This window comes from Mugil cephalus, chromosome 12 (genome assembly GCF_022458985.1).
Source record: "Mugil cephalus isolate CIBA_MC_2020 chromosome 12, CIBA_Mcephalus_1.1, whole genome shotgun sequence".
Taxonomy (NCBI): Eukaryota; Metazoa; Chordata; class Actinopteri; order Mugiliformes; family Mugilidae; genus Mugil; species Mugil cephalus.
The window spans coordinates 11,047,278-11,069,237 of NC_061781.1; the positions used below are offsets into that span (position 1 = coordinate 11,047,278).

Here is a 21,960-nt window from a genome sequence, read left to right on the forward strand (position 1 = left end):
AATGATACTTTGTCAAAATCCCTTTTATTAGTTTAAAATGTAATTAAAAAACACATGAATGGCGCTAAACACTCTGAGATGTTTGATCAATTGTTCTCATTTTTTGATTAATTACATAATTCCACCTCATCACCATGCACCCATCTGGTTTCAGTCAGCAACAAACAACAAATGGCCGTGTCAAACCGTAGGAGTTTCTATGCAAATTGTTTCTACAATGGAAAATCTGTGGTTATGGCCAATATCTCTGAGTTTACAGTCTACTGAACTTTCTGTGAAGCCATGATATGTAGGGCTATGGCTAAATATCAGAAACATGTAAGGTGTTGAATTACTTTTAGTCAGGCTACCTATTGCACTGGCATTATTATTATCAATAAATTATCTTTTTATGATTCATATAAAAGTGACATGTAGAGAATTCTCCTTTTTTCTGTGCCTAATGTGATAGAAATCCCAAATTCCAATTTGTTCTCTTCCTCTCCTATTTCACAAGCCCCTTATCTTCTCTAAGATTGCGGAATAATTCTAAAAATGATTTACTGTGTGATAGCTTGCACTTTAATAGACCAGCCGCTCCACCGGGGAAATAAATCACCTCCGTTCAGGGTGGTGTACACCGATACCGGTTATATTAAATTAAATAGAGTATTGATCTCCTTTTTCATAATTAACAGGTGCAACCAGGACTCTGTCTTCCTTGGATTTTAGTGTTCTACTGACGCCAACCTTGTGATATTTGGAGAGAGGACAGATTCTTCGGGGCCCAGCGTGACTCATCGCCCGAAGTCCCGAATCAGCTAACCAGGTAAAGACACCAGCATATTGTGTATATGCGCATTTACGGGTACATATGCTGTTATATCTGTCGGCTGCTCTCTGGTCATGGTAAGAGTTGCTGCTCTTGAATTCAAGCCCAAACAATGTCAACAATTAAAATTCAGCCTTTCCAATAAATTGTCTTTAACTTGGAAAATACTTTCATGGTTTTATGATATTTTTGTTTACCTGTAACGAAACTAGGACCGATACACCACAGGAACGAAAGGTGCGTACAGCTATACCTAGACTCTGTAACCCATAAAGCTTAAAGGCTTACTGCACCTCACAAAACCTGAATGAGTTTAGCCAGAACTTCCTATTTTATTAATCTCCGCCTATTCAGAATCATATTGACCCGTCCTGAATGTTTTAAATTTGACGAATGTCTGTCGTTAAGCGAAACAACATTCAGAGAAACAGAAAGAATGGCTGTTACCTCCACAGATGAAATGGCTGTGTGGGTGGACGTACATGTGAGTGCAGGCTGCTAGGAGCTATGAGTGGGAAGTGGGCACCGAGTGGGAAGAGAAGAGCTGCTTTAGTGAGACAATCAGCACCGAGACCCACTGAAAGGCAGTCACGCTTTCATGGCTTCTCTTTGTTTTTTCGACAAAGACAGAGTCCCAGGTAGTTATAAATGTGTCTGTGTATGAAGGTCAGGAGGTGGTTTTCCTCCCCGTTATTTTCATGCAAAATCACGATGTATCTAGTTACAAGACTGCATTGAAACGGGAAGGAGCAGACTGAATAGGCTGGACTGAAAGAGCATATTATGGCCAAAACATAAAAAGACAAAAAAAAAAAAAAAATGAAGGAAATGGTCCTGAGGAGAAAATGGATGTGCAATGTGCTCGTTTGTGCTACAATATGATGATGACTCTATGGGCCGAGGTTTTATTTGGTTTAAGTATCGAACTGGAATATTGTGAATAGGTTGAAAAGCAGGAGTTAAAGAGAAAAATTAGTATGGACAAAAGAACTTAAAAAAAAAAACAGGTACTACTGGAGAGAGGCTGACAATGGATGACAGCGTTACAAGTGTATCTGTGCTTCGCATGTTTAGGTTCCATCCATTTGTGGCTGCTGCTTATCTCATGTTGGTTGTCGGTAGCAACGGGGTAAAGAGGATATTCCAGACATCCGATTTGATAGCAACATTTTTCAGTTCCGCTTGATAGATCGCAGAGTGCCCCCCTCCACCCAGTGAGTTCTGGGTCTATCCAGTCCATTACTGGCAATCCTCTAAGTCAGGGAAGGTGTTGAAAGGGTATTCTGACCAGACGCTGAACCACCTCATTTCAGCAATTTCTGTCCACAGTGTCATTCCTTTGGTCACTACTCTAAGTAAGTGACCATTTGCGAGGGTTGGAAGGTGAATCAAAAGCTTTAACATACACATACTTTTTCTTGGCTGAAATGGGTGTCAACACTACTGCTGCACCTGTTTGTCTGCACCTGTTTGTCTGCATGGGAATATTCAATCATAATCAACTTTGGCTTCCGAAGTCAATGTGTATATGACCATAAGATGTTTAAAGTGTTTCAACAAATGGCCATTGCTGCTGTTTATTTTATTTTTTTCTAAGGACAATCTACATCTTGTGAATCAGGAAGAACCTTGCTATTCTTATCAGTGTTGTCATCACAGGCTTTCTGAACATCTATCCGGTACTAATAGCAACACTTTCTTGAAGGGCATCATTTATTGCTGTTCCATGTTTTTTTTTTCACCAAAAGTCCCAGTGTGTATATTCCTTAAAGCCTTTGCCGAAGCATTTACTCTGCAACTACGACTCTCCGCTTAGCTCCTCTAATAACTACTTCTCTGAGAGCATCTTAGAGCGGACATCCTGACGAGATGGCTTTAGTATTTTACCTTCTTCTGTATGATCTTCTACAAGTGTTAGTGTGAGGTAATTACCAGTCTCGGGATGCCTAATGTACTCTGATATGAAAAATGAAAAACGGTACATGGTCTTTTCTACCTACTCAAAGCACTTTACACTCACAATGACACGTCTACCATTTGTTTACGCAAGCACACACACGTTTACACGCTAGTCTCAGGAACTGCGAGAGAATTGGGCTTCGGTGTCTTGCTCAGTGTGTTCCAGTGTGTACTGCGCATCAAACCCATAACCCGCTGGCTCTTGGACAACCCGCTCCAGCTACTGAGCCAAAGGAATAGTATTACATTTTGGGTAATAAACTTATTTGTGTCCTTGCTAAAAGTTAAGCGAGAAGATTATCACGCATACATAGCTGCAAAATACAGGGAAACGACTAGCTTCACTCTGCCCAGTGGCAACCAAAGAACAAGACTTGTGTGGTAACAAATTATGCTCAAACACTTACTAATTATTTATTAGTATCATTTCTTATATCCATAGTGTCTATCCATATAAAAACAGCAGTTCTCTACTTTGTATGGATACATTTACTGGACAGTTTCTTGGAGGAGAGCCGTACGACACAGCCACTAAGTGATATCACGCCCCAGCACGTTCCATGTGTCACGTCTACACACTTTAAGCTCTTGCGTGTCATTTTATGTCATTAGCTGGCACACAAGAAGGATACAGTCGGGGAATCGATCGGGAGATATAGACGGTATATGAGTGTTACTCATATACCGTCTTGAGACACCAGGCCCAAAGGATTATGCCACTCGGTCAGCTGTTGGGTTTGTGTTTGTATCCAGTGTGTGTGCGCTACGCTAGCTCCCTACTGGTTTGGTTATAAATTGACGATACCTGCACAAGAATGATGTGAATATTATCTCTCAGCAAATCAGCAAGCCGCACAAATGTTGCTTCGCATGCGTGACATTGCTTCCAAACGACTGGGGGCCTGCACACATCTGCAAACACGCGGCCTCGCACATACAGTACGGAAGACACGTGCTTGTAGAAGATCTTGCATCTTCAGCTGCTCCCGTGCTCCGGCGCCTGCAGTGCGATGGCCCTCGCAGGAGAGAGCCCTGCAATGCAGCATCTGTGTGACTCACACGCGCACACACACGCACGCACGCACGCACGCAGGCACAGAGCGAGATGGTGGCATGTAAAAGTATCAGATCGTAGGAGGGAGATGAGGCGATAGAGAGCGCAGCGAGGAGAAAGATGAAGCCTGATGAAAGGCGGGGGAGGAGGAGGAGGAGGAGGACTAGATGTGAGTAGGAGGAGGAACAGTGAAGGTAGGTGGAGGACGGTGAAGAGGAAAAAGAAATAACAGGTGGGAAGAAGATTTCTCAGTGAAAGGATGTTAAGTAATCAGCCGAAAGAAGGAGAAGCAGATAAAAGCCACGGAAATTACAAATGGACTGCTTAATTAGCTTAGTGAGATTACGTTGTCTAGGAAGAATTTTTATGGCTGGTGCATTCGCAGCCAGTTTTATCTGTCCCCCTACATCCCTTTAAGGTGGACACACACTGTGATAAACGCTTGGACTGACAGGGGGAAACTTAAAATCAACTGAGATATTCAGACAGCTGGCAAGTTTATCTAACAAGGATGCAGGATGGTCCCTTTAGATTCATTAGTTTTTTTATATATATATATATATACAGTGAGAGATGCAGGAACAACTTGTGATTATCCTTTAATCTGTAAGAAGTTCTTTTCATCTTTAAGAAGTAACCCACCACAAACTATGTAATATTGCAGAATGGCGGCACAGTAATGTTGGAGGGCAGCAGACACTTCCACCCTCTGGGAAAACATACAATTCCACTTTTGTCTGGCTATGAAATGAACTGAGAGGTGCACTAAGGCACCAAATCAAACTTTAAACTTTTAAAGTCTCCCTCTTAATGGACCATATTCATGTACCAGTCGGACAGGTCACTTACTGCTATTTTGAGGACAAAGGAATGCCTGTGTGCCGCAAATGCGAGTTGTGTGTGTTTTGGTTCCGACTTCTCTTAAGATGGAGACCAGTATATATATATATATATATTCTTAGTAATTGCTGCTGACTTTTTGTTTCCCTGTCCTCTGGAAACACATATGGCAAAAGTAATAGTGTCTAGCATTTCCCTTCCTTTTAAAACGTCTGTCAATGTGCCCTTCAGCTACGGACTAAACCTCCCATGCAGAGTGCTGCTGCTCTGTGCCTGTATAGAAGAAATGGACACCCGCTGGTGCCATATTGTTCTTTTAGGTCCCAGATTTGACTGCACTCGGTTGAAAGTGGAGCGAAGGGTGCTTTATCCTGCTTTATTTCTCTATATTGGAAGATAATTTACAAATACTAAATGCCATAAAAGAAGATTGGAAAGTAGAGATTGAATCTGTATGTCCTGTTGTTATGCAAAGACTTGGATAGTTCTGCACGATTTTAAGTAATATATTTAATTATAGTGGTTTCCCTTGTCTTGACATTTGTCCACATATTGACCAACCATGCATGCCATGGCTGCTCATTACGCCACACCAATAACAGCCCTTTGGTGTCTCCCACTCCCACTTTCATCGCTTCCCCTTGAACCCGGGGAAGGTGAAAGAGGAACCTGTTCCGTCTTATTAGCTACAACTTCTCCCAACAGTTCATGGCGTCTTGGAGGCAAACGTGATCAATTCTTCGAAGGGAATTGATTTTTTAGCCTGAGCAACACGGCTAAGTAGGACACCCTCAGAGCAGCGGTATTTGTGGAGGTGGTAGCTCCTAGCTCTTGCTCCTGCCCTACGCGCCCGCATGCAACGCCCACATCGGGTTAGTGGGTGATGACCCTGATGACCTCCTTGTGTCTGTTGTGGAACTGACGGGGGGGAGGGAAGGTGCAACTCACACAGTCTGTGCCAGGAGCAGCGTCTATAAATGAAGCGATGTCAACAGGAACTCAAATTATAAACACTATTATACTTCTGCGGGCTATCCGTCCCTTCCTCTGTGAATTACTTATGACCCGAACTACACAGCCAGACAGTCGCAGGAGGAAAAAATGTGGTCTATTCTCAGCAAAATCGACCCCCAAAGCAGCTGTAAAAAGCTTTTCAAGATCTTTAGGCTTTTTTCAGTGATACTTTGAAACCAGTATCCTCGCGTAAGAGTTGCATTCAGCGCGTTTGTCGGATTATTTTCGCGCCCTCACACCAGCAGTGTGTCGAAAATGTTGATTCATCCCTGTTAAAGCGAACAGTTCGCTCGCATGAGGTAGCTGAAAGGATACGGATATCGGAGCAACAATGTCAGGTTGAACTGTGTGGCAGCCGGAGACGAGAGACGTAATACGCCTTAGTTTGCCATTAAAAAAAAAGTGAATTATTCATGAGCACAGTAAAACACATCTGAGGGTGAAGCTTAGTAACCAATTATCCAGTTATATTAAGATGATAATATATCGATAAATCAGACGCACTGAAGCTGCCTTTTCTTTTAAATAGTGTTATTGTGGTTCATGAAAAACAAATTGCATTGGCATATTGTATGTGGTATATAGAGTGTACACAGTAAATGATCTTCTTACCTGTGATTTAATGACTGTAGCCTCAAGTTGGCAACACATTGGCAGCACATCTGGTTTCTTCATTCGTACAGAGGTATTAAAGTAAAGTACATAGGCCGCATGTCAACATGTACAAACTCTTTGTGATGTCACCAATTGGTTTCTTGAAGATCATTTTGAAGCTCAGTGTATGGCCCCCGCTTACTAACTCATATATGGGCTAAGAGATGGACCACATGTTGTCAGATCATACACCCTGCACCCACTACATCCTTAATTATGTATTACCTAAAGCCCTGATATACTTTAAACACATAAGTTATACAACTGGTTGTCTCTGAGAAATTAACTACAGAGAGCAAACAGATATTTCTATCAGGCTGTAAACAAGTTTAATCCTCTTGTAAATTTGGACATTTGGATTGGATTTTATTTGCTTTTGCCATCAGCCTCAAAAGGTATTCAAGGAACTGCAGTTTTTGGCCGTTTCATGTTGCATTCCTTCTTCATTCATCCTTGGAGGTTGCCATTTGGTAAGACAGATGGATGGCAGCAGGTGTCAAGAAAATACGTCATCACTTGTTTCTTGTTTAAAGCTTTGTTTCACAAATAATAGTGGCTTTTATTTCCTTGGAAATTGTATCAAAGGAACGTAATCACGATTTCATGATTGCAAGACTTAACTAGAAGAAAACATTATCTGTTGCTCCACATGCCTAATCAAGTGTTTATAATATTTAAATTCCATTAATTCACCCACAGCGTCACATTTCTTTTATTTCATTCATACCATCAGGTAGTGCACTGGCCTCTCCTTCTCCAGAACATGCTTTTAAAAGCAGGGCAGAAGCATCAAGTGCAGGCTCTTTTGATAAATGCTTTTCACCTTCATCTTGTTACATAAGGCTCTCTAGAGATGCTTTAGGAAACTGTGTAGGATATTTGAATGCATCACCAGAAAGTATGTGCATTTGTGTTAGTCTACGCTACATCATTTCGCTTTATTCATAACATCTGTTAAGAGAAAGTCATCTTTTATGATATAAGCAACATTTGTTGTATATCACAGTAACTTGACGAATCATTGTAAATCAGTAGCTGTCGTGTTTTGATCATTTCACAAAGAGATGACGGACATCACAGGAAAGATATAACGCTACTGTTACCGCACACATTAGAGACTGACAGGTTACTTTCCTAAATGTCTAATTGCAGCAGCGCCCAGCTGTGCTTGTCTGCCCACTGTTCAACTCCATTCATCCCTGACACGGAGAGAGTCCCTGTCGGCATCATCAACCCCTTGGCGAAGTGCCACAGGCTTTTTGCCAAGTGCAACAGACCTGCTGTCTACCGAGATGCCCAACATCTAACTCTATCATATCACAATGTGATTCAACCTCGCCACTCAATGGACGGACCACTGTATTAACCGAATAATCCATTGTTTGGTATTCTATTCGTCTTCTCCTTGGTGTAGTCCAAAGGTTTTCCAGCAGAATACTGTGTTGTCATAAGATGGCCAATGTTATTCACTTCCCCCGTCATAATATTATGGCTAATCAGTGTATTTTAAATGTTTAACCCAGGAGGTGGTGCTGTTCCATTAATACTCGCGACTTGAAACACACCATTGTGCACAAACCCTGTCATCCCTATAGAAGGTTCAACAGCTCTACAGGTGCAGAGGAAACCAGCCTGGTTGACTCTTCCCTTTCCTTTCCTTTCCTTTCCCCAGCACCACGCTGACACCCTTAGCTTGATCTTGTTGGGTCTGGAAATCAGCCGCAGGGCTCAGTGACCTTCATCGACAGACAGCACGTAGACTTCAGGGCAGCAGCCTCATCATCGTATTTTATGACTCTTAATACTGGAAGTGCTGCTCGAAGGGGGCCCCTACGGGGACACAGTTGTTGAACAAGCGACAGAAGAGACAGTAAAGGAACAATCCAAAATGTACTGCTGCGGCATTTGGGCAGAAGCTGAGAGGGCGTGTGAAGGAGCGTTCGTAAAGGAGTGAGTGAGGTGCAGCGTTGTGGAGTCTTCGCAGAGGTTTCATTCACACTGGTGTTCCCTTTAGATCTGAGTCATGCGAAGCTCCATTGACTCTTGGCTTTGATCCGTTTAGTCTGCAAGAGCTTACAGCCATCACATATCCTTGACAGTTCACGTCTATGTGCCTGTGTATTCACTGCTACCCCGAAGCCTTGTTCTCTATCTTTATTGTAAATCTTTTGCGGATATTGTCAACCTTTTGCGGTGTGCTTGCGCAGCCCAGATACTAACTGTTGAGCTTGAATACCCCATGATAAGTAACACTGCTAGTCATACAAACTGTAGCTAAACTAGTTGTACTGCTTTTCTCCAAACTGAAATATCCCGATATATCAATGTTGGTCAACATCTATGGCTCTAGCAGTATATAACACACCATTGGCACTGCTTGGCCATTGTTATCAGCTTTTAAGCTGATTCACATTTTACATCTTATTCTAATCTGAACATTCATATGCACAGATATTTTCACAGCAACATGACCATGATCAGATGACCATGGGACGGCTGTGGCTCAGTAAGTCGAGCAGAGGGTTAGCAGATTGATCCCCAGTACATTGACCACATGTCAAAGTCTCTTTGGGGAAGACACTGATATTGGCACTGGTGAATTGGTAGAGAATGTGTGTACACTTGTTTGAACAAGTGGCTAGATGTGTCATTGTGACTGTAAAGTGCTTTAAGTACCAATATTCATTGTATGAAGTTTGTAGCTCTTCCTAGCCTCCTAGCCTCACAGTCGATAGCAGGTCTCGCAGTTAGGGTTCGGGCTTCAGGCAGTCTTACGCACCAGATACCTGCTGACGGTAGTCTTCGCGATGTGTTCAGGTGCAACTCTTTTTCTAAAAGTGGACGTGACGTGTCGTCACAATTGGCCTTGCTCTGTGATGTCACTTTGATGTGTCCACAGTTTCATGTTTCATGCCTCCCAGATGATAAATCCTGATGATTTTTTTCATTGTTGACTCAAGTCCCTCTAGGAGTTTGGGATTTTGTGCAAAATGTCTCTGTTACTAGTTACAATTGTACACAAAATTTCCCTTTCTTCAGTACTTTTGTTTAGTTTTCATGTTCAGTTGTATATTGCTTTGTTTTCGTTCCTGATAAGCGAGCTATTTGATTTAATAGAGTGTAAACTCTGCTAAATGCTGCCTTCAAGTACAGCTATCGATACATTCTCAGTGAAGTTTCCGTGACAGTGTAGCCTTTTACATGCAAATAGTCTAACCTTAACTTCATTCCCTTTTCCTCTCAGTCTTCTCCCGTATAATCCAAATGCAAAGTTGCCCCCTGAGCGGGAATCACATTTCTAATCTTTTCTCTTTTATCATATTCCAATCTGTTTCCTCCTGTCCCATCTTCTGGATGGGTAGACAGTGAGCAGCGGTATTGAATGTGCAGTGAACACAGTGACTAGTGCTCACTGAAGCAGCGCCTCAGTCGCAGGCTGCAGTTATTGACTCCTGTTTTCTCCAGCAGACTTCCCTTCAGTCTCTAGATCTCCGTGGACTGCAGAGCTAAATGATAAATCGCTCCTTCACACACACAATAATGCACAGCAACACAGGCTCCTCTGCAAATGCTTGAAGCGCCACAGTGCAATCACCAATTCCCTCTAAGAGTATTTCCTTTTTGTGTCTGACTGTAGGCTTGCAGTTTATCTCTGTCTCTGTCCTTTTACAGTAGAACCACATGAGCGTACTTGTGCCGTTATTGTGAGATCAAGGTAAAGAAATAACTAGAAGCAATTAGAAGCTAGTATATTGAGGTCCAAGCATCCCTGCACAGCAACATGAAGCCAAGGTTAAAACCCCTGCATTTCAGATCTATACTATAGGATTTTTAAAGGTTGATCCAGTTGAATTAAACTGCCTTAATAGGCTATTTATTATTCCAGTCTCCAAGTGTCATTTATCAGTCCCACACACTGTATACTACAACTTTTACGTAATGTTAATATGTGCAAAATACCTTGTGATGCATCTTCCCCAAGTCGTATTGCTTACATTGACCAAAGCCCATTGTATTGTATGCTCGGCTACAGTCAAACAGTCATTATATTAGGATGGATAGCAAGTGGCAGCTGTAATAAGAACTGATCGAATTATCTAAATGCACAATAACATCATAGCGCAAAGCCCAGTCACGCCCCTTCCAGTTCCGTGCTTGATCTCAGGCCATCGGACACAAGGATTTCCAAATTTATTGACATAGCGATGGTATTAAATGCACACTTTTGTAGCTCTGAGCCAGAAGCAGTTACGTATTTGTCACTGCCTCCTTCACTGCATTTTGGAAGGACGTGGAGACGTTTATTTATAACAGGGCCGAACATTCTGCAGCAATTATGCCAAGACACTGCTGCAAACTTTGAATGTGACAATGAAACTTTGACTTACAATCTTATACTTGGGGCGGTTTCACAGGCGTAGGGGAAGGTTCTCGAGGAAAGTGTTAATATTGTTCTGGTTAAATTCATATTGTAAAGGGAAACCACATAATGAGGATGGCCCTCAGTCATATGCACCTCCAGTGTCTTTAAAAACTTTTGTTTCTCGTCATTTTACATTTGTCACAGACTCAAGTAAGAGAGAAGAAAGAGAGAGAAAAGAGAAGATTAACTCTTTATCAAGCAGTACTCAAGTCAGATACTATAAAAGCCTCTGTACTCTCAAATTGAACAGAGGCTTCTTTTCTTTTCCCACTTATCTCTTACTTTGTATTATTAGATATGTGTTCTATCACTGGCTTAGTGGCTTAGTGGAACTGAACACGCCACTCCTTCAAGTCCAGATACTAAGAGCACTTGTGGCCCCTGTCAGGCACTTTCAAAATTTGTTGTTCTTTCCGGTAGAGGTGTTTTTAAGTTACAGCTCATGTGAATGCCTCTGCTCTTTCTGCTTGAAGGCTAACAATTATCTGACTGAGTGGTGCAGGTTATGGTGCTTCTAAGGTGAATTTGCAAAGAGCCTTTCAGAGCGACCCGTGACTCGCGGACATGTTCGAGACAACACGCTCCAGGTTGTGAAACTGTGCATTAACTCCTTCCTTTCGGGCGAACATGTTTGCAGCGGCTCTTGCTCATTTCCAGACTCATGTTATGACCCCAAATTAAAATCATCTGTTCTGGCTGCCACTTTTATACGCCAGCGAAACAAAAGAGCCCAAGTTACGTCTTTCATTTCTTTTGCTCTCAAGGAGAGAAAGACGAGGATTTGTTAAAGATAAATGTTTTGTATATATACACAAACGTATGAGGTCAGGTTTTTCATAATGTTATGCAGCTTCGCTCGCAAGAGATTCGAGAAAAATGCTAATGTCGCCATCCTCATTTAGACATTTCTAACATTCTAATGACAGCAGGGTATAATGTTCACATTAGCGGTCTTAGTCAAGTGCATGCTGTCACCTGCTAATTATAATTAAGCACAGTCATTAGTTTTGCATGTATTTTGCTCATAAACTGTATTATTGACCAGTGTAATTTTGATGCTTGTTGAAATGTGGTTCCACTGCTAATGTGATCACAGGTAGTACAGACACGAAGGCCAGCGCCAAATTTATTAGCAACAAGTTCAATAACTGAGCCATAACAAATTTTACTCAAATAGCAATAGACACCCATTTTGTCTGAGGGTTAAAGTCAATCAGGAAAATTCAGGGAAACACAAAAACATTCTGACTCATTCTCTTGGAGTCATGTGTATCTGTACCAGACTTCATGCCAATCAATCTATTTGGTGGTGGGTTATCATATTTGTTATGCACCCGATCCTGCTACACACAAACAGACATACAAACGGCCTGGCACCACCATCATTGTGCATAAGTATGTTTTCAGAGAAAATAACCCTTATTAAGAAGAAAGCGGCACTGGTACTTTCTCTTCAAATCCCTAAACCTGTATAAAGTCTGCAGTCTGACAGTCTTAATCTAGTCTCACAATTGAGTAGCCATTAAATTAAGGTTTAATTTTACACCAGTAAAACTAAAGTTGTAGCTGTGGCAACTGTAGGAGAGACATGCTGGCAGCACTCTGGCTCCATCTAGTGGCATCACTGTGCTAGAAGTCCAGAAGCTGCATTGGAAAAGAGATACAAGACTGAGATAATGGAAATGAAACATACACATTAGATTGTAGAGGTCTGAACGTATTCACACACACGCACAAAACAGTAAACATTTCAAGTTCTCATGTGATATTGTAATGATTTTAAGATAGTTTAAAACAGTTTATGCAACTCAAAACTATAGGATTTACTTGTGTGGCCACTAAATCTCACACATATTTCACCCAAAAGTGACTGAAAACGACACTGGAGGAGCCTCAACATTAAGAATATAAGAGCTAAAGTACCTAAATAACAAATTGATAAAAAAATAAATAAATAAAATGTTGTTTTGTGGAGCTACGCACCAGTTGAGGTAGAATCTTTTCAAAATGTTCAATGTCCACTTGGTCACAGTCCTCAGATTCGGCTTGTTTCTGTGACCTCACAGACGCCTCTGGGAATGAGAGATGAACAGATGAAGAGTTTCGTACTGTATCTAAGGCTACACTAGCAACAGCAGATCTCATTTACCTTGGACAAACACTTTCAGCACGTCTGCCATGAGCAGCGCAGCATCACCACTTACTGGAACACAACGAGAAGTAGTTGAGCCGCAGAATCACAAACACAACACAAAGTCACTGGTGACAAAGTGCAACTCACGTTTGGTTTTGTCCTCTTTGAAGAAACTAGTCAAGAGTTTGCTTACTGTTTCCTGTACACAAGAAAATGACACATAATAACTTTGCAATGCGTCCCCTCTGGAATAACATTTGGGATGTGTGTGCGTCTAGCAGTAAAGTAAACTAAATGCAATACAGGTGCAATAGCACTTAACTCCTAGTCGGCATTTATAAAAGCCCGTGATAGATCAGTTTGGCATCTGTTTTTATCTAGGTGGTTCTTCCTCATGCGTACCTTCCACCTAACGAACTGCCATCGGGGAAATGTTAAGTTAACTGACTCTTCCGTATCGGGGAAATTACCGCATGTCGCCCTTGAACACAGAGGTAATTTTGAATCAGCGTGAATCGCTCTTCAATTCGGCGCACACCTATGTGTTATTAAATTAAACGAATAGTTGGATATCTTCACAATGTATGAGGTTTTATGCCGCCACCACTCCAAAGCGACGCTTTCTTAACAGAGTAGGCGTAAAGGCATAAGGCAGAGAACGTGAAGAATCAGTGTTTAGTTTTACCTTGTGATGTGGAAACGAACTTAGTGTGAACAGTTCTAATGGACGGAGCGGATATAGCTGCTCTTACCTTCTTGAAGCAAATTTCGGCGTCCCTCTCCGCCATGTTTTGTTTTTTGAAGCGGAAGCTTGGCGCTCTGTGCTGTGATTGGCTGTTCCGCTTATGACGACATTCGCACCGCCCTCACATGCAACTCTCCCCGTCCACACTTTTAATTTGAAAAAATATATATTTATTTGATTTGATTGTACCTCATTTTGAGTGCGCCACATAATGGAAGCCTCTAAAATAATGACTCAGCAAAAGCAACACCGACTGTGTCCTCATATTTTTATTCTCACACCATAGGCTTATAGTTTGAGATATTTAACCATTATTTCTGCAGCTAAACACTGCAGAAAAGACAGAATGACTATTTCATTTATACAATATATTACAACAATATCCCTGGTTCACGATATATATATATAATATATATACAGCATTATGCACTTATAGCAGCATTATAGCAGCATATCATAGCTATATAAACAGATACATATGTGTTAGTATGTGCTCTGAAACACGCATATCCTTCTAAAATATTACACTGGTGTGGTGAAAGAGTCCTTTGTTTAGTCCTTCATATCATTCGTCATCCAACCACTGAGCATCTTCCAGAATGTAGCCCAGGCCCATTGAGCGGCGTGCTGGAGGTTTTGTAGCAGCTGCAGCCAACTCTTCGCCTGTGTCGCCCTCACACTGCAAGACAGATTTTTTTTATTTTTTTTTTTAATATGTCAGCCGATGAATGAGCTTACAACAACTGTTCACTTGCACCGGTAATCTGCATTTCTCTGTTTACACGCTGTTTCTACAAGGTGCCTTGGACATTACAGGCTCCCAGGCCAGGAAAATAACGCTGGGTTCCACTCACCTTCGGACTAACAATTCGTCTCACGCTCACTTCCATGCCGCCGATATAATGAGGACCAGCCCAGTCAGCTCTGTCTGCTTCATCCTCTGAAGAAAACAGCACATAGGCCAGTGTCTTATCAGAGTTGGGGATCTTCTTAACCTGAGATTCAAATCAATAGACAAACACATTTCATAGGTTGCAAGACATTGTTATTTTCATTATGTATGTACATACTATACTACTATATCTACACACATACACACACACACACACACACACACACACACACACACATATATATATTAAGTTTAAGAGCTTTATTGTGACTTTTTAATTATTGTATTTTTAATTTAGCAATATTTTATATTTTCTTGGGTTTTTACATATTTTGACATTGACAAATAAAGAGACAAAGTTGTTAAAAGAAGAAATATATTTTCAGTCTTTACCTTACACGATGTGACGGTTCCCCATTCTCTAAAGTAAACCACTATGTATCCCTCATTTATGAAGGGATTCAGGTCTCTTATAAGCAGTCCATGGTCCTGTTAAATGAGAGAGAAAAATCGTGAGCTTCCAGGCATTTTATATCAAAAACGCTAAAACTTTATAAAGTGTACTGTCCATTTTTGTAGTCATTTATTATATAGAGAAACTCTTTACCAGTTCATAGTTCTCACTCAAACCAGGAATGAATTTCTTTGGGAGACTGATGAACACTCGTTTTGCTGGTGCTGGCATCACTTCCGCGTTGTCTGGAGGAAAGATGAGTTCGAAGACATTGTAAACAAGGCACAATGAGAAAATGCAGAAAATGGGGAACAAAATAGTTTGCAAGGTGATCAGCTTAACAGATGAGACATGAACTCAAGAGGGGTTTTGCTTACCTGAACTCATCGCTGTGATGCTGATGTGCTGGTGCTGATGAGTGGAGACTAACCTGCTGTGGAGTGGCTTTATTTTCGGTCCTTTATATAGCGCGCGACGAGGAAGTGTCCCCTCACAGGAAAAATATTTCATTGATTTACTAGACTTGTTTAGCAGCTGTTTGTGTGTGTGTGTGTGTGTGTGTGTGTGTGTGTGTTGGTGTGTGTGTGTGGGGGGGGGGGGTAGAGATGGCTGGCATTACGTAGCATGTGACAGTGAAGTAGGCTAACCTGTTCTACTTCCTTATGATATTACAAAGTAGTAAACATGAACAACTAAGTCGCTGTTTTTTGCGTATTTTTCTTTAAGATTCGCTACTAAATGCTATATTTTATATTTTTTTCTAGAAGGAATATATTTTATATAAGTACTGTGCATAGTGCAGGTAGTGTGAGGCTGACATGTCACTTGACAGGACACACAAGCTTCTTGTAATTCCAGATATTCTTTTACATCGGCTACAGCGCGTAACTGAAGCATTTGTATACTAGCGTGCTTAGCGTGGAGACAATGGCACGTGGAATATCAGAAAATCTGTTCCTTCAAAGAAAATACTTATCTCGTCTTGACCTCGTTGTGCATTGTGCTAATAACAGACGCAAACGTCCTGCTAATTACATGTTGTACATGGTTCACTGAAACAGAGAGAAGAGCTCGCTGCTGTTTTTGGGACGATCACATAAATGAAACAATGTTTTCGGGACATTCCATCGGCACAGATAGATGTGCTGGAACAAATTCTTTGTTTTTGCTTATTACACATTCATGTTGACATACAGCAGAATCTGCCTATAAGTAGACATCCACAGGGCATCATGCCTCTTATACACTGGTCACATCGTTAATGAATTCATTTATATTGTAAACATTGTATTGTCTTCCTCTTCCTAAATCTACCATTTTTCTAAAGCTACAACTCAGTTTCCTAGATCATATCCGGTACAAAAAAAAAAAAAATGACATCACAAGAATGCGAGGCTAGTCATGTCTTGTGCAGTGTGTTGTGATGCTATTTAGAGCATATTCTCAGCTCCAGTTTCAAATGGTCCATGGAAATCTTTGCTGCTGTTTTTTGGGCTAGTGAGAAAAGAGAAACAACGTTTTCAACAGAGGGCCCAGTAACACGGCAGATGGTTTCCAACAAATATTTAATGCTTTTGTAAGATTAATTACACATTATTGGTTTAAAAGAAATCAAATAAAAGTTGTACATTACATAGTAACCACCTATAACATAACAACCTGCAAATAGGTTGTTGCATGCTTGTTGTGTCCACGTTCATAAACTCTTGACATGATGAATAAACACTTCAAACAGCATGTTTGTCTGTTTCCGTGTCCATGTGCCAAAAAAAAAAAAAAAAGGTTTCGCTTCCCCTTTAGTTTTGTTTGTAGCTTAAGGGGAATTACCTAGTGATGTTGACGACAACCTCAGCAATGTGGTAGTGTTAAATCCAGTATCGCGGATAAGATCTCATCTTGGCAGTGACGCAACACTGTCACGAATGCTGTTCAACTACAAATTTTTATATGGAAAACACACACAAGTGTGTTTCGTGTGAAGTTGTAAAAACCCCCAACAAACAACTTCATGGTGCAAGATTGCTTGCATGGCACTGTGAGTCGAGGCTGTTTTGTCAGGGGAAAACCATAAGTCACAATTTGGCCATGAGAGTGCGATTTGGCCATTTTATGGTATGGATGACAGTGCTAATCTGGTGGTCTGTTCATTTGTTGGCCTGTTTGTCTAGACCAAAGTTAGAAAGGTTTTGAATACTTTCATCATTTAGGATGCCTTTGCCTTTAATATGACCTTTGATTTTCCTCTGACCACAGCAGAAAGTCTGAGTTTCAGTCAGACAAAAGTTTGACTAATATCATTCCTCTCAGGAGGAATTTTCCCGACTTTCGTAATGCTTGAATGTTTCCTCTGATGGGTTCAGCTCAGTTCAATTCAATTATCCAAAGGCATTTTATATAGCATAGCGCATTAAGGCGAGACCTGAGGAAGAAAGAGAGGAGTGTAAAAATTTAAAATGTTCAAAGGGCACCCACAAAACTGGTTTTCAAACCATGAACTTGTCAGCATTTTTTGGGGAGGGTGCATGTTAGTACATGCTCAGGTTAGTACAGAGCTTGGTTGATGTTATGCTCTTATTGGAAAGCTGGGTCCTGACATTCATGTGGCTCTTACTGTCATCAGTCATATGGCACTGTACAACATGAGATCTGCAATGACAATAATGGATATTCTATTCGATTCTATTATATAATATAACACGTTGTTGCCATTTGTGTCTTCTAGGCCCTAGAAGACACAAATGGTAACATACGCTGGGGTCTAGGGTATGTAAGAGTATGCTTAAAATTTTGTTCTGTGACCAGTCTTCCAGGGCTTCCATCACCAGACTGCTCTGGGCGAAGAAACCAGACGAAGAATGTTATTGTACTGGACTGTGTAATAATATCTGTCTTCAAAAGGAATCTGTGAGTTTGTGATTACGAAACAAGAGTAAGCTGTTGTTGTCTAGAAGGCTAGTAATTTAGAAAACTAACGAGCAACTCAAGTAATGTCAGAAATTCAAAAAAAAAGAATGTCATGTTGGGACTTACCAGTAAATGTGGACCTGGACTTGACCTGTAATCCTTCTTAGTTAGGCTGACGTTGTGTTGCGTTTGCTTTTAGACAGCTGTGTGTTTGAGGCTGTGGCAAGTACACATCTCTATGTGCAGGGTCTGTGTGTGAGCCTCACAGTCGTGGAGAAGGGGCACAGATGCATTCATTGGCCAAATTGTGTGAGTGACGGACAAGTATGTGTCAATAGCAGAGGAGGAGCACAAAGGATAGATCAGTAGTATTATTGAAGGGGCCCTCTCATTTAGCCAAAATTACAGCTGTGAGAAGTATGAGGAAGCTTGTAACGTGCATTAAAACGTCTTTCTGGTTCCACAACAATCCCCCGCAGGCAGTGGTAGGACAAGAGGTCCGGCTGAAGGCAACGTCTGAGAGTGAGGGGTGATAGATTGTGGTGTCCAGACATCCAGACATCAGATCATTATTGTACATATGTATTTTAAAGTCACTGTTAATGATGTATCTTGTCTTTAGGCAAACCGAGGTCCCATCCTGACCCATTTGCCTGAATGCTTCCTTCTCTCCTTGCATCTCTTACGGCATATGGACAAGTGCGCTGCTCCATAAAAACCGCTTGCAAACAGTCAATTTCGACCTTATTTGAGGCAATTGTAGAGACTGAGGACGATGACAAATTGTGACAGGAAACAATGCTCAGCCAAAATGTGGCGCCCTCTCACCCGAAAGACTTCACACACAGTATTGCACTTAGTTGGGACCCAGGCGGTGGACCTGTCTAGTGTTAAGTAGATAGGATGGATGGTCGCGAACCTCGACGGTGGCGCTTCACTCAACAACATAACAATTGCACCTGTGTATGTTACTCAGTGGGTTTGTTGTGAGAAGTGAGGAGACGTACGGGCATGTTGCCTCATCTACAAAACAAGTTGACTGGTCAGTGTCCTGTCAAGTCAAGTTGATTTCAGTATGATTTACTGAATTATGGACATTTTCACGTTTTACAAGGCCGCAGTGACTTTTCAGCCATCAGATCTAAGCGGTTAATCCTTGAGACCAATTTGAAGAAATTGACTGTAATTCCTAGGAAACTGTATTCACAAGTTAACTTATGGTATTCAGGCTTCTTAAGAATCTCAAGAAATGTGTTGGAGGAATTCACATTGAATAGAAGGGGCCAGATGGAGACATGCAGTACAGACAAAATGGTCACGAACAAAAACAATCAAACAAGGGAAGCGCTGGCTATTTGTGCGAGTACATCAGTAATATTCTTAATTCTAAATTAGAATTGCAAGTGATTAAAATGGGGTCCAAGAACCCCCTCACAAAGCCCTGTCTGCTGAATTCAAGCATCACGTAATATGGGGCCCATAATATAATATCTTGGGTCTTCGAGGTTGCAGACGCAACCTTTTTCATTCATCTCACGCAGCATCAAACCCATTCATCTCCTCTGCCCAGTATTCTTCAAGACATAATTCAATCTTACTGTCTGCCCCTGCCCTGAGCGATTATATGGGCCGATCTGTATTTTCCTCCCCAGCTTCTGATCCATCACCTGCGCTCCAACGCTGAAAACATGCGTTCTCTCCTTTTTTAATTCCAAGGATCTGAGATATGATCCGCTTTGTTTGCCGTAAGGATTTTCGCACATGTATAATAGTCAACACATTTATCCAATGCTGAACTGGACCTCATCCCCACAACCACACACGAGCCACAGAAATCCAAGGTCTGCTCTGTTCATTTTTAGCCTTTTGTGAGTTCCAGTTGAGCCTCTGGCTACATGAGTCATTACACACACACACACACACACACACACACACACACACACACACACACACACACACACACACACACACACTTGCACACACACATGCACACAAATCAATAGGGTTTCATCCAGTTGTCATCTGCCTGCCAACATCCAAGGACAGTATTTCACACAACCACCTACACACAAACTCACAGGACCGTTGACAGTGGAGCTCAGAGGAGCTGCGGCAGGGATTATGACTGACAAAAAGAGATTTGTGAATCTGACTGAATTCAGCGTGTCCCAGAGCCTCCTCTGGTCTGCGCACCGTTCTTTCTCCTTTATGCAACATTGCCAACGCTGCGCTTAATAACGGACACGCTGAATTCACCTTCTCTTCTCCCATCTCCTCCTGAATCTCTCCTAGAAAGAGAGACCCCATCCCTTGTTGACCCTCCCCGGTTGCTAGCTTGCACCACCAGCATGGCAGACAGTCGACAGCCAGAAGACGGCGCCCCCCAGTGGGACCCGTCAGGAGGGCAGGAGCCTGGTGGCACCCATGGAGCCAACGGCTACTCCTCTTCAGCCTACAGGTCCTGTCAGCCGAGCGGAGCCCACGTGGCCACGGCCCCCTACTCTGCGAGGGAGAACGGCTTCAATGGGGAGCTAACTGGAGCTCACGCTATAACTGCAGGTAACTAACTGGTCCTTATAAATTTTTCAGTTTTATTTTTTTTATCTGGCATCTGTTTACATGCGCTAATAGACAAATTAGAGATGTCAAGATGTGATTCCATTGCACAGGCATATTAAGGGAAGTCTGTGGAGGAGAAAAGCAATTATCATGACATGGAGAGATGGCAGTAGTTTCAGGGGAATTCAGTAGTCGACACTATATGATATGAGATGTGTGACAGTATGTGAAGGACCACATCAGACCCCCTGTTGAGAAGCATGTGGGTGAGACTGTTTTTTGACAGGTGCAAGTGCAAAAATAACCAAAAGTAACCGTTAAGTTCTTTCCTGGTCATTAAAATCCTGTTAGTGTTTAATCTTGTGTTCAGATGTGCTGACACAGAGGGTTTGTCAAACATACTTCTTTCTGTAGAAGTGTTTTGTGCCAGTCACGGCAAATGAGAGCAGCAGTTGTTTTTTTGTTGTTTTTTAACAGAGGGGAGACTCATACAAGAGTATGTTTTGCGCTTTCACTTGCGTACATGTTTTTCTTTCATTTGTATGTTTATGTGTGCAAGACTTTTTAAATCACTTTTGACTGTAATGTTTATGGATTCTTATGGTTCGGCTGATGATGTGTATTTATGTCGGTGTGTCTTGGTTCTTATTGAGTACATTTGCAGAACTCTCAGTTCTCACTAGCATCGCATACTGTTATTAACAATGCTATAATTAACACATAAAATCTGTCTCCCTATCCCCTCCACCCCCCCCACCTCACTCGCACCCTGGAGACAAGGCCGATAACATACCGATGGTGTAACCATGGCAACAGTTCCCCTACAATTTGCTTTTCAGTGGCTTTTGTTCTGTTGGGCTGTAGCTTGCCACAGATGAGGCCATTTAGCGTGCAATGACAAGAGCCTAATTAACCTCCCATGTCCCCATTATTGGAGCTTTACTGATACTAGTTTTTAATGGTGATAATGGTATTTTTGAGAATCGCTGCCTGCTGCCATTTGACCGTTTTTTTTATGCCTTTAATGGAAATATTTAGTTTTAAAAGGAACAATAGTGAAGATAAGATGAACACATCTGCTTCTCTGCACATTTCATTGTTTACTTTGGCGATGGGTCTCGGCATTAAAATCATATAGCAACATTTGTTTCAGGGCTCAGATCAGGCAGTCAAAACTATGGGATGAACTAATGAAAATTACGAGAAACTTCTACTCAGTAGTAAATGATCTCATTGGATGTACCAGAAGTTGAAAAAGCTGTGCTTTTGCTTCCAGAGCAGTGTCTTTGCATCTTTCCTTTCTGTTGCCAAACTCTCATTAACTTTAAACACAATGTGCGGGGTAGAAAACACAGATCTTTTCTGTGCAGGCTCTGCTGTGACAGGGTACAGCAAAATACAAATCATACGACTACTGAACAAAACAAAATAATTACAGCCTTAATCTTTTCTCATATTTTATTAATTTCTATTTCAGATTAGAGGATTTTCAGTCTAAGAAATTTACCTCTGTGTGG

The 21,960-nt window shown here is 41.6% G+C and overlaps 3 protein-coding genes across 3 annotated transcripts in view; 1 reads left to right on the forward strand and 2 right to left on the reverse strand.

Annotated features, from left to right (window-relative positions):
* The window catches only part of map2 (microtubule-associated protein 2), a 95,880-nt gene that overhangs the window by 37,629 nt on the left and 36,291 nt on the right, over window positions 1-21,960 (forward strand). The window contains exons 3-4 of the mRNA XM_047602061.1: window positions 678-808; window positions 20,177-20,443. Coding sequence (XP_047458017.1) covers window positions 20,233-20,443 — 211 coding nt within the window. The 5' untranslated portion in view covers window positions 678-808; window positions 20,177-20,232. The remainder of the gene's footprint in view (window positions 1-677; window positions 809-20,176; window positions 20,444-21,960) is intronic.
* On the reverse strand, window positions 11,856-13,707 carry cenpx (centromere protein X). Its single transcript, XM_047601376.1, has 5 exons — window positions 13,642-13,707; window positions 13,037-13,088; window positions 12,905-12,958; window positions 12,739-12,827; window positions 11,856-12,399 (listed from the first exon to the last, which is right to left on the reverse strand). Exons 1-5 carry the CDS (start codon window positions 13,675-13,677, stop codon window positions 12,385-12,387), a joined length of 246 nt encoding a protein of 81 aa, XP_047457332.1. The 5' UTR covers window positions 13,678-13,707; the 3' UTR covers window positions 11,856-12,384.
* LOC125017855 lies at window positions 13,896-15,435 on the reverse strand. The gene is made up of 5 exons (XM_047601374.1): window positions 15,358-15,435; window positions 15,134-15,225; window positions 14,920-15,015; window positions 14,489-14,629; window positions 13,896-14,313 (listed from the first exon to the last, which is right to left on the reverse strand). The coding sequence occupies exons 1-5, from the start codon at window positions 15,365-15,367 to the stop codon at window positions 14,200-14,202; spliced, it is 453 nt and encodes a 150-aa protein (XP_047457330.1). The 5' UTR covers window positions 15,368-15,435; the 3' UTR covers window positions 13,896-14,199.

Coding starts and splice junctions, on each gene's coding strand:
- cenpx (XM_047601376.1), bottom strand. CDS start 13,677: ATGGCGGAGAGGGACGCCGAAATTTGCTTCAAGAAG. Junction 13,089..13,641: donor CCGAAATTTGCTTCAAGAAG/GTAAGAGCAGCT, acceptor TCTTGTGTACAG/GAAACAGTAAGCAAACTCTT. Junction 12,828..12,904: donor GCTGAAAGTGTTTGTCCAAG/GTAAATGAGATC, acceptor TCTCATTCCCAG/AGGCGTCTGTGAGGTCACAG.
- LOC125017855 (XM_047601374.1), bottom strand. Junction 15,016..15,133: donor TGAGTGAGAACTATGAACTG/GTAAAGAGTTTC, acceptor CTCATTTAACAG/GACCATGGACTGCTTATAAG. Junction 14,314..14,488: donor GACGAATTGTTAGTCCGAAG/GTGAGTGGAACC, acceptor TCTGTCTTGCAG/TGTGAGGGCGACACAGGCGA.